At 48.1% G+C, this 12,540-nt stretch overlaps 3 protein-coding genes across 3 annotated transcripts; 2 read left to right on the forward strand and 1 right to left on the reverse strand.

Moving 5' to 3' along the window:
* Positions 1-735: 735 nt before the first annotated feature.
* Triagg1_7708 (uncharacterized protein) lies at positions 736-4,095 on the reverse strand (the record flags this gene model as incomplete). Its single annotated transcript, XM_062902474.1, has 1 exon — positions 736-4,095. The coding sequence occupies one exon, from the start codon at positions 4,093-4,095 to the stop codon at positions 736-738; it is 3,360 nt and encodes a 1,119-aa protein (XP_062753294.1).
* Positions 4,096-5,288: 1,193 nt separating this feature from the next.
* On the forward strand, positions 5,289-8,210 carry Triagg1_7709 (uncharacterized protein; the record flags this gene model as incomplete). The annotated part of the gene is made up of 1 exon (XM_062902475.1): positions 5,289-8,210. One exon carries the CDS (start codon positions 5,289-5,291, stop codon positions 8,208-8,210), a length of 2,922 nt encoding a protein of 973 aa, XP_062753295.1.
* Positions 8,211-11,453: 3,243 nt separating this feature from the next.
* On the forward strand, positions 11,454-12,404 carry Triagg1_7710 (uncharacterized protein; the record flags this gene model as incomplete). The annotated part of the gene is made up of 1 exon (XM_062902476.1): positions 11,454-12,404. One exon carries the CDS (start codon positions 11,454-11,456, stop codon positions 12,402-12,404), a length of 951 nt encoding a protein of 316 aa, XP_062753296.1.
* Positions 12,405-12,540: the final 136 nt, after the last annotated feature.

A 12,540-nucleotide genomic window follows, 5' to 3' on the forward strand; every position in this document is an offset into this window, starting at 1 on the left:
TATTGATACAGATATAATCCAACCGGAGATGCAAAATCCAACTCTAAAGTGGACAGTCCTCACGACGGGTAGTAACATAGTACCCTTTTATCAGGGGCAAAGACTAGGACACCTCCATCAGAGCATATCTACATGGGTGTAAAATCTCCGATCCTCCTCACACCCTCTTGACACGTAATCGAGGGTATGAGTCCCTAACTCCCCGCCAAAGTTTACCCTGAATGTTCCGGGATCATCGCAGGGAGGGGTGAAGAGCAGGTTGTAGTAGCACTGATAAGAGAACATACGGTGATAGGCTAGTGAGCGGGTTGAACAACAAATCCATGCCGGCTTAGGAGAGCTAAGTCGTAGTAGTGGTAGTGGAAATTTGGACTGATAAGTAATTTCGTTCCCGTAGAAAAGAGATAAGGAGAGCCAAGAACTAAAGAAGAGGTAGGTAGTGCTGATATTTTAGTTTTCACAGCCAGTATTACAAAACGTCTGTTTAGTCTCTATGCCATCCATACTGTACGCAGTCATCAGTGAAACTGTACTCTCCGGTAACGAAGCTACAGTGAAAATAGGGTTAGAGAGAATTAATAAGCCTCTGTATCTTATGCCCATTTTCATTTACATCTATGACAGATACCAATATTACGGCAAAGATGAAGCCCTCATTAATACGACATTAAAGTGTAAAATAAAAAATTACCCCGAGCAGACGAGATCCCTCAAGCTCAGGGTAAGTCAGCATTTCTACCAATCAAGCGCGCCGCTACCACCACAAACTTTAATCGGGGTTGCCAGAGCCGCGCTTGACAGCGGATCTATCATTTTACCAAGTGGAAGTGGCTCTACAATCTCAACCGCTTGGTCTGCATCCTTCGCTAAGAGTCTCAACTCTTCACCTGCTTTCCGTAGCATCCACTTTGTTGTTGACAGTACTGCATCGAGTGCTTCTATAGGAGGAAGATAGAGAAGTACATCGTCACTCTCCTCATCTGCTTTGGCTTCAAAGGTCATAATAGAGTAATCGGGATCCGAGCAGCTTCCGCCTCCCTCAGCGGGATTGGGATTCAACAAGTAATTCCTCTTGTGTAATGGACAGGATACATACTCTCGGCCCTTTTCATCCTCGCCCACTAGGCCGTCCGATAACACAAACGCTTTCTTATGAGGACACATATTTTGTGATGCGCGTAGACCACGGCCAGGTATGTTCCACACAGCCAACTGAACTTCGCCATACTTGACAGTTACTGACGTTGGCGCATCGCTCTGGCGGTCTAAGTTGGAAAGTTTGCAGATAGATCGCCATTCCCACTCGGCATCTTTAGCAATATCTAACAGACTGAAATGAAGAGGTGAGCTGTCCTCAGGCCAGTCTACAGGGCGTTCCTGCGCCCGCTCAGTGATTTTCTCTGATACGATCTGTGTTTCATCTGTGTTGGCAAACTGTTTAAAGGCCTTTCGTCGCTCTGGGTTGTTGACAACATTGGTCCATTCACAGTGATATGAACCAACAAGTATTTCCATTTCCTTTTCCAAGTCGGCACATATGCCAAGCTTGTCGTCAACAATAACTTCCTTGAGGCCCTTGAGACCGCCGGGGTGCTTTTCAATCCAGCGAGCTGTTCTCTCCAGCTTATCAGCCGATTGAATGTAAAAAATAAGGAAGCGATCAAGTATCTTGATCGCTTCTCGTCGGGTAACATCTTCAACGAGTAGTTCAGCGTGGCGAGGTTTTGCGCCCCCGTTACCACCCACGAAGACATTCCATCCCTTCGGCGTCGCAATGAGACCAAAGTCTTTGCCTTGAGCCTCGGCGCATTCACGGACGCATCCAGATACACCGCCCTTGAATTTATGAGGGGCCCGTAGGCCCTTGTAGCGATTCTCAACTTCAGCAGCTAGACCGACTGAATCGCCGACTCCAAATCGGCACCAAGTATTGCCAACACATGATTTGACTGTGCGAAGTGCCTTGCCATAGGCATGGCCGCTCTCAAAGCCGGCATTGACAAGCAGTTCCCAAATTTGGGGAAGATCTTGCTTCTTTGCACCAAACATGTCGATGCGCTGGCCACCTGTGATCTTGGTATATAATCCGAATTTTTCCGCGACCTCTCCAATGACCTTGAGTCCTGTTGGTGTAATCTCACCAGCGGGGAGACGTGGAACAACTGAGTAAGTACCGTCACGCTGTACATTGGCGAGGTATCGATCATTTGTATCCTGCGTTTGTCGCAGTGAAGGCTTCATGATGTTCTCGTTGTATAAGGAGCTAAGGATTGATCCCACCGCCGGCTTGCAAACTTCACAGCCAAGGCCGTCGGTCTTTGTGCCAACGGTCTTCATCACCGTGGTAAAATCTTTGAGTTTTCTGAACTTGATGATTTGATATAGTTCCTGGCGTGAGTAGGCAAAATCTTTGCAGAGATGGTTGGAGATTTCGACACCGGCGTCCTTGAGTGCTTTGTTGAAGATGCTGGTTGCCAGAGGCACACAACCTCCGCATCCCATTCCGCACTTTGTTGAAGATTTCATCTCTCCAAAAGAACGAATACCACCGGTCTTGACGCACTCCACAATGTCACCTTTACTAACATTGTGGCAGCTACAGACCTGAGCATCATGGGGCAAATCATCACCTTCCTCTTCTCCTTCCTTTGCAGCACCGATGATGAATTCGGCTGGAGGCTTTTCGATGGGTTTGCCTGTATTACACAGGCCAACGAGTTTGACATAGTCTTTTACCTCGCCAACCATCATGCCTCCGAGGATGTATTTGCCGTCTGCCGTGAAGATGTATTTCTTGTAAACATCCGAGAAAGGATCCCGATATGTCAATGCTTTGACCTTTTTCTTTATCTCTTCTGGGGTCGCCGGCGTTGATTGAGCCTTGCGAGCTGCATGAGCACTGATTGCTCCTGGCAGTGGTCTGCTTATCTTTCCCTGATCCGCAAAGAAATCACCAAAGGAAGCAACATCAACTCCCATTAACTTGAGTTTGGTGCTGATGTTGGGAGATTTCATCTCTCTCATGCTGTGGTAGGGTCCTTCCGTCAAGTTAAAGGCTAGAACCTCAGCCATCTCGACACCGGGAGCAATCAGACCAAATGTTTCGTTGAGAAAGTTGGCGCACTCTCCAATAGCATAGATGTGCGGTAGGTTGGTCCGAAGGTGATTGTCGACAATAAATCCGCCGCCCCGGGTGGATACATCTATGGGAGCACTTCCGGCGAGATCATCGCGAGGTTTAATCCCGACCGCAAATACAACCATGTCGACTTCGTACTTTTGGTCCGGTAGCCCATCGTTCCCCTGAAGAAGGAGGCCAGTGAGCCTCTCCTCATCATTCCACAAGAGATTCCGTACTCGAGCCTGAAGCAGAACTTCAACACCAAGAGACTTGACTTTTTCCAGTACCAGCGTTCCACCCTCTTGATCAAGCTGGCGACTAAGTACCCAGCGGTTTCGCTCTACCAACACAACCTGGTCTACTTCTTCAAGATCAAGGAGAGCCTTGGCCGCTTCTAAGCCAAGGAGGCCGCCGCCAATGACAGCCGCTTTGCGAATACGACGCCCAATGACGCTGGGTGCATTCACTGCATACCCGATGATATCATCAAGATCCTTGATTTTTCTGTAGACAAAAGCACCTCTGGTATTCTGGAATTGTTGCAGCGATATATACGGTGGCAGGGCCGCGTTAGAACCGGTGGCAAGGATGCACTCGTCGTATTGAAAATGTAACCCATTGGCGGTTTTGAGAGATTTGGCGTGGTTGTCAACTGAAATGACAGGATCCGATGTATGATATGTGAGTTTTCCCTCGGCATGTGATGAATACCATTGTAGCGGGTTGAGGTAAAGACTCTCGGTAGAACGATTCGTAAAGTATTGTGTGAGACCAACGCGATTATATGCGATGTGAGGCTCCTCGCCGAAAACAGTCACCTCCCACTCATTTCGGCCGCTGTCAATGTCGTATTTGAGAAGCTTCTCGATAAAGGCAATGCCAACCATGCCAAGCCCGACAACAGCAGCACGCTTCTTAGGCCGTTGCAGAAGGGACTCTGACCCTCGTGGGATGGCGCGAACAACCCCATTCATTGTATCTCTTTAGGCTGGGAATATTTGCAGAAAGCATGACTCCTATTCAGAAGTCAAATACACGGTTATGGCAAGTTGAATAGTTTTATTCAAAAAGGTGGGCATGATTTTTCTTCCTCTTCCAACAACGGGACCTTGAGACGGCGCAGACTTCCTTGTGGTGGGGAGCACAAAGGCAACGTGAGCGCTCCGAGGACTTGTGTATCACAGATTAGAATCCTTATTCAGAACAGAGCAACATAAATACGCTTTGTCCGCCGATCTCCTCGGAAGAGTTTGAGTTCATCATTTTATCTCTACTAGCTGGATGGCGAATGTCAGATAAACCAGGATACAGGATGCCACCGGAGCAAGTAGATAATCACTAATAGAGAATAGATTGGAGATATCAGCTGTAATTGCTGATGTAAGTAGGATTGCAGTGATGATAACGCACATGTAGCGCGCATTTGATGAGATCTCTATTGTTATCTCTTGCTTAGGCTGGATCATGATATTCACTTATCTATTTGTCGTCCGGACAGATTCTATTACACTTTGACATATTAACTGCATGAGCTGACGCGCTAGTAGTTCCGCGGAGAAACCCAATCTAGATAGCGATTTAGCAAGAGTATGGGGTATGCTTGTCCGTACTCCCAACATGTCTGGCAAAGGCTCCATCCGTTTATCTGGGCTGGCCATTGTTATACAGGAGGCGAATGGGAAAATACCGAAATAAGCAGCCAACTTGCTGGGACGTTATCGCTGGACTATAATTGGTCACAAGCCTACCGGGAAAGTTGGGTCACTGGAAACCCCTAGGGTGGGCTTAGTCGAACCTGGAAGCTTTAGCCGAAATAGTCCAGGGGAAATGCGAATCGTTAACGATGTCAGCAATATGGTGTTATTAGCTCTCGCGTTTGAGGTGGCATGATTGTAATGTTTTGTACACGGTATTATAATGAATTTGGCCAGTAAAGTCTCAAAGTCTAGCTAGAAATAATAGGATACGGTCATTGTCAACTTTTAGGTGACCATTAGTCCCGGTGTACTTCCTCCTCCTACAGCTACCAATTTGCAGCCTTTGATTCATATGATGATTCTCTCGCGATCTGACATTCTGATCTCTGTTAAACTCTTTTGATTACTTGAGAACTTTCATTTCTAATTGGACCACACCATATTCCTTTGTCTATTGCAGTCCAAACAATATGGCAACAGACCAGTTGGTATTAGACTCTCGCTCTGAGAGTGGAGAGGACTGGTCTTCGTCACTTCCATCATCCCCCGAATCATCAGTGCCAACAACACCACAGTCCCGTAGTCCACGCTTAACGGCAAAACTACAGGCAGTTCAAAATGTCCATGACGCTCCGTTACACTCTTCTACGTCAGACAACGATGACAATTCACTCCCTCCTATCCCAAAAACCGAACCTATCCAACCACTCTCCACCGACTCTCAAACACCTGACCATTGGATTGCACGAGATGCTCGTATGATTAGACTGACGGGGAAACATCCGTGTAATGTCGAGGCTCCCTTGTCTGCATTGTTCAAAGCTGGATTCCTTACTCCTCAGAACCTGTTCTATGTCCGAAGTCATGGGGATACACCACGAATCAGCGTGAAGCAAGCGAAGGACTGGAAACTCCGAATTCATGGGCTTGTTGAGAATGAGTTGGAATTCTCGATTCAGGATCTAAAGGAAAGGTTTCCCGTTGTCACGCTACCCGTGACTCTTGTCTGTGCTGGTAACCGTCGAAAGGAGCAAAATATGGTAGTGAAGGGGCTGGGATTCAATTGGGGTGCTGCTGGCGTATCCACTGGTCTTTTTACCGGTGTATACTTGGCTGACATTCTGGCCTACTGCAAACCGAAAAACCCTCTTTTCTCCGCATATCCCTCTTATGACAAGCCTGTCCCTGGACGTGCTCGTCATGTCATCTTCGAGGGCGTCGACGAGCTTCCCAAAGGAAAATACGGCACATCTCAGAGGCTCAGCTGGGCATTGGACCGTAGCAAGAGCATGCTGATATCTTGGGGCCTCAACGGTGAGGACCTTTCTCCGGATCACGGCTACCCCCTTAGATTGGTTGTTCCAGGCCAGATTGGTGGACGTATGGTCAAATGGCTCCAACGAATTGAAGTGTCAGACTGTGAGAGCCAACATCACTTGCACTTCTTTGACAACAAGCTTCTTCCCACCACAGTGACAGCAGACCAAGCAAGGAGTGAAGATAAATGGTGGTACGATTCCAAATACATCATCAATGAACTCAATGTAAACGCGGCAGTTTGCTCACCTGCCCACAATGACATACTGCAAGTAGCATCCGATACCTCTATGGCACAGACAATTACGGTAGAGGGATATGCATACACCGGTGGCGGACGACGTATAACTCGAGTAGAGGCCACACTCGACGATGGGGACACTTGGAGGCTCTGTGACATAACTTATCCAGAGGATCTGTACCGAAGTTATCCAATTGAGCACCATCCTTACTTTGGCAAGCTTGATTTGAGCACGACAGATATGAGCTTTTCCTGGTGCTTTTGGAAGACTGAAATCGATGTCAAATCACTGCTCGCAGTTCGAGATGCCGGGTTCATTACCATTCGAGCAATGGATGAAGCGCTAAGCATCATGCCACGGGACATGTATTGGAATGCTACTTCTATGATGAATTCGTGGTGGTTTCGAGTCGCAGTCCATGGAGAAAACAATGGTCAGACTCTTCGATTTGAACATCCTACCGTGCCTGGCAACGCAAATGGAGGTTGGATGCAGCGTATGAAGGAAGCTGGGATGAACCCGAAGTTTCCTCGCCTGGGAGAGAATAACCCAACTTCTAGCGCTATCGCCGGAGAGTCAAGGAAGCCTCGGGGACCCCAAACAGACGAAGATCCCAAGAGCGTAATGATAAACCCAGACAAAGTGTCAAGACTTGTTACTGCAGCCGAGCTCGCGGAGCATGCCGACAGCGACGGTCCATCGCCTTGGTTTGTTGTTGAAGGCCACGTATATGATGGCACGGATTTTCTTTTGGCTCACCCTGGTGGAGAGCAGTCCATTCGTTTGGCAGCTGGTGAAGATGCAACAGAAGACTTTATGGCCATTCACTCCATGGATGCCAAGAAAATGTTGAGGGATTACCACATTGGCAAGCTGGAACAAACTTCAGAGTCATCGGGATCTGCAATGGCAAGCCCTCAGACTCAGGATGATCCATCCAAGCCATTTTTGGAACCCAAGGTGTGGAAGAAGGTTCTTCTGGTCCAAAAGAGAGAGGTCTCTCATGACTCGCGAATCTTTCGTTTCGCCCTGCCTCATGAGCATCAACTACTCGGTCTGCCAGTGGGACAGCACGTGTATGTTCGGATAAAGAAGTTTGACAAGGCAACCGGTAACACAGTGATCGTACAGCGAGCATACACTCCATATAGCGGCAGTACCCAGCGTGGCTTCATCGATCTTCTCATCAAAGTGTACTTTCCGTCAAACGAGTTATCGCACAAGGGTGCTCCTTTTGCAGGAGGACAAATGACCATGCTGCTCGAAGAAATGGGAGTTAACACAAACACTAGTGAATTGACGGTGGAACTGAAGGGGCCCATCGGTCATTTTACATACATCGGTGATAGTCGGGTGCAGTGGAAGCCGAACAATTCCGTTCGCAACATCAGGAGGCTTGCCATGATAGCTGGCGGCAGTGGTATTACTCCGATATGGTCCACATTAAAGGCCATTGCAGACGAGTACTCGGCTCGCGCGTCATCTGAACAGGTCAACCGAGTCGAGGTGTGGCTTATCTATGCCAATCGAGAGGAAGAAGACATACTCATTCGCGAAGATCTCGATCAGCTCTCGCATGCCATGAGGGAAAATCTCCATGTGTGGCATGTTCTGAGTTCCAATAAACTGAACGCAGACTGGAAAATGGGACGAGGGCATGTTGGATTAGAGTGTCTCCAACAACACCTCCCTCCAGCACCTTCTGCACCCTCTGATGCAGATCTTGAGGATACGCTGGCGTTAGTTTGTGGCCCCCCGGCTATGGAGGCAAATGTTTCTTCTGCGTTACAAAAGCTTGGGTGGAGCCTTGAAAAGAATGTCGTGTTTTTTTAATATGTCTTTCACAGTTATCTTGTTTATTTTTGGTTGGGATAGACTCATCATACTGCATTTTCATCACTATCTTGTCTTATGCCTGTTTTGAGCAATGTCAAAAAATAAGTAGAGCCGGGATGTGTTACGAACATCAATTCGGCACAACTAAAAACCCGACATGTTATTAACACTAGCGGCAGCCATGTCTCATCTGGTGATTTTAGTGTGAGATTACCATTCAAAGTTACGACGTCTAAAAACACAATTGTGAGACTTTCCTGACGCGATATGGCCGTGAAGCCCAACATCAACCACAATCACAACTATAGCACTATCGGTAGTCAAGTAATCAGCCTTCTATCGTTGTCAGAGGCCCGTCAGACCTGACATCATGAACTTTTTTGAAGTCGAAATAAATATGACTTTAAAGTGCTCCGGTCATTACATCTCATGGTCTCTATCAAGACATTGTCATACCTTGCACCATGTTCATCGCACGGCACATCTATTTCAGACATTTTCCCCCGACGGCTTATTTCGCGCTATATAGACTCATAATTCATTTTATTCCACAAGATTCACTTAATTTTTTTTTACGGATTTACTTGACATGCCTCCTAAGAGACCATATAGTTCGCCTCTTGTATAGGGTATCCGAGCTGCGCGTACGAGTTTTGTGTCTGTGGCCTAAACGGGCACTTTGAGATGACAAAAGGTTACTAGTAAGCGTCCATGCTTGCAAGGAAGTAACAGGTGCTCAAAAAACTTTACAAATGCCTGAATCTCTTCTGCTGACTTTCGCCGAACTTTTTTTGTCTGAAGAATCTACAAATCAGCCGGAGGTTAGAGAGCTTCCGAAATGGGCTACGTGGTTGCAGATCTACATCTACCAGTCCAGATCCAGCTGCCTAGCCTGGCGCTTTGGAACAAATCGATGCCATTCACTCAGGGGTGAATCTTTCTCCGGAGTTCACCGTCCACAGGTAACATTTGTCATGTTATAGTACAGGTTAGTGCAACTCAATGTTGAAGAACCATGCTGACAAGGCAATTCTACTGGTCGTTCTGTAATCACGAGTGCAAATCATTACGTTCTAAGGAAAGAGAGAAATAATGAGAAATAATGTAACGTTGGAGCGCACAAGCTGACAACAGTTTCACTCTCAATCAACATGTTGAGCAAGACTTAAATCTTACTCGACACGGACACATTTGGCTGCAAGACGACGTATGAGAATCAGGTTTCTGATTCACATTTCATGTTGAGGCGATATGCGTATATGTATGGTTGTGGATTGGGAATCTTTGTATCTTTGTGCTGTAGGATGCATTTACGACGGACAACTACGCTCTGCCTTAATGTATAGCTTCTGATGCCGCAAGTGCTCGTAAACAATTAGCCTTTCAATCTTGTCCTACCATGCAACGTCTGAGTGTTCCACATATTTGCAGTTCGTGGCAATGCTCTGTACTGCAAGGAATATTCAACTGCGCCAAGTGTGGCTATCCCCAATGGGTTGCTTACATGGGGCGGCGGCCGTCAAGTGCCGATCACAGCCCTAAATGGGGCGAGGCTTCACGATGCCACGGAATGGGAATGCCGAAGCTACGGACATTTCACCCAGAGTTGCTTGATGCGACACTGACTGTTACGTACACAATTGTGGCCAATAGAGTACCCGGAGCCGAAATAAAGAACGGATGAACCCTTTTCTAAACTCGATGCAGCCGGATCAGCACTCACCGTCGATAAAGTTGAGAGGTACAGGAAGATCAGTGGGTTAATGGGATTTTCGATACTCGCCTATGTATGCAAGGAATGGTTATCAAGCTGTTTTGCATTCAGGGCCGTTTCATCGACATGTACTCCGTAGCTGAAAGTGATGAAATCGCATGCCAAGGCAGATTAATTGCGCCCGTGGAGCAAACGACGAGCATCGGCTATCAGTTGCCAGTGCCTTCCGCATAAAGTAAGCCTGAAACTTGACAATCAGACAGCAGGACGATTTCCAAAGCACGCTGAGCTGAGAATCTACGACTCCTCCGTGTAGTAGCTATTCTCGTTCTCGGACAAGCATCATCTTGTGTTGACTACATTGGACAACCTCCTTTGACTAGCTTCCTTTGACTGCACAAGACGGAGCCCAATTGCCCTGCGTAAAATGAGATGAGGTCCTAACTTCTATAAACGCAACAGTTTCAACATCATTACCTGCCGCTTTGGGATTAATCCTCTCACTGTTTGGCCGCAGAAAACCCCGAACAGCCGCGCTAAGTCTCCACGTGTTGCCTGAACCTCGAGACCCGCTGGATTGCAGCACGCGCCCTGTTGCGATCTTGGAACGGCCGCATTTGGTTCAACGGCCAAACAGATGCAACGATTCCCGGTACGTGTATGGAGTACATGTACAGTATGAGCTTTGCAGTCCAATGTAGCATGCAGATGGCAATGCGACCTTATCCAACCGAGGCAGAATATGTCGGGCCGTGTACTCGTAGGTACAATAGCACAGGTACGGAAACATCAGCCTCCGTGTTTTGTAACTTGTAATTTGCAGTCGATATATCCGCCGGAAAACTCGAGCTACTATCCCCGACTCCGTTTTAGTCAGTATTAGATAGTAATCCGGTGGACCTGTTTTAGACTAACCATCAATGCACCTGTGATATCGTAGGCAAGTTTGAACCGCTAAAATGAATACTCTCTGAGAGAAACGGACAATTGTCAATGCTAAGTCTCATTGAAAGGGGCTCTCTGAGCCACAGAGCAAGAGAAGAATGTCCCATGTGGGCACAGCTTGAGACGGTTCAACTCGACAAGCTAGGTAGAAACCATCCCCAAACTTAGCAAGCTGCATCGGTTAGTTGAAGAACACCCAATGAACGATATCCGGGAAGCAAGACAGCCTCAAGTACAGGGGCTCTATGGAGAAACAATCTGACAATGGCAAGGCCGATGCCACTCTGACACATCTATAATTGTACAGAGCTAAGAGCGTAAGCCGATGCATTGCAAAACTAAACATGGAGAACCGACGGAGCTTGTATCGATTCGAAGGCCTACTTGCTGAAAATGGAAGCTGTGGTTTGCATTCGAGTGTGTACTCATGGGTTGACATGGCATCAAGACGAGTATATAATGGGCAGTGATTCTGCTCCTCGAGTCAAACATCATCACTCTCAACCCTTTCCTCAACAACCACCCGTCCTTTGACATCTCCAACAGACCAATTCCCCAAAGACCCCATCCAATCCGCCAAAATGGTCAACAAGGCTATCATTGCTTCTCTCTTCATCGGCGCTGCCATGGCTGTGCCTTATCCTCCTTCTGCCACCGATGGTGCTAGACACCCCGTGCCTAAGCACGCCTACCCTCACAAGAAGGTCAACGGCGGTAACTACCAGCCTTCTCGCACCAGCAAGGGCAGCACTTCCAAGACCTCCGCTGCTCCCGCTGCTGCCAAGGACAACTCCAAGCGAGCTACCGGCGAGACTGTCAACAACTCCGTGGCCCGTTTCGACAACACCAACATCACTGACGGTGTTGGCGATGGTGTTGACTCTTACACCCTCTACCTCGGAGACGGCAGCACTGGCGCCGGCTGGCCTGACCAGAGCCGCTGGGTCTCTTTCGAGAACATGTTCAACAACTACAAGGACACCATGTTCTCCTCCTGCGCAAATATTGCCGGCCAGGCCAACGACAGCGGCCCTGAGGTCGGAGCCATCTGGGACGGCATCCAGCAAGCAAGCGCTGCGACTGGAGTCGACCACCGCTTCATCCTGGCTGTCATCATGCAGGAGTCTGGCGGCTGCGTTCGTGTTCAGACCACCAACTTTGGTGTCCGCAACCCTGGCCTCATGCAGGACCACAACGGCGCGGCTACCTGTAACGAAAATAACAATGTGCAGAACCCTTGCCCTTCTGCCACCATCTACCAGATGATCAGCGAGGGAACTGCTGGAACCAACGATGGTGATGGCCTTGCCAACTGCATCAACGAGTCTGGCGCCAACGACGTCTCTGCCTTCTACCGCGCTGCCCGTATCTACAACTCGGGCTCCATCTCCTCCACTGGAGACCTCCAGAGCAACATTGCCACTCACTGCTACGCCAGTGACATTGCCAACCGTCTGACTGGTTGGGTCAGCGCTCCCAGCGCCTGCACTTGCGACAGCGACCCCAACAGCTGCGGTGTCGTTCTGTTCTAATGAATGAGCATGTCTTTATGGGGAATGATGTGTCCTTTCCCCTTTTCTTCTAATGTCGATATGTTTTTTACTTCATCACGCCACATATTCTTTTGGTATATATATATATGTACATACCTACCTTGATTCGTACATA

This window comes from Trichoderma aggressivum (assembly GCF_033847375.1).
Source record: "Trichoderma aggressivum f. europaeum strain CBS 100526 chromosome Unknown scaffold_035, whole genome shotgun sequence".
Lineage (NCBI taxonomy): Eukaryota > Fungi > Ascomycota > Sordariomycetes > Hypocreales > Hypocreaceae > Trichoderma > Trichoderma aggressivum.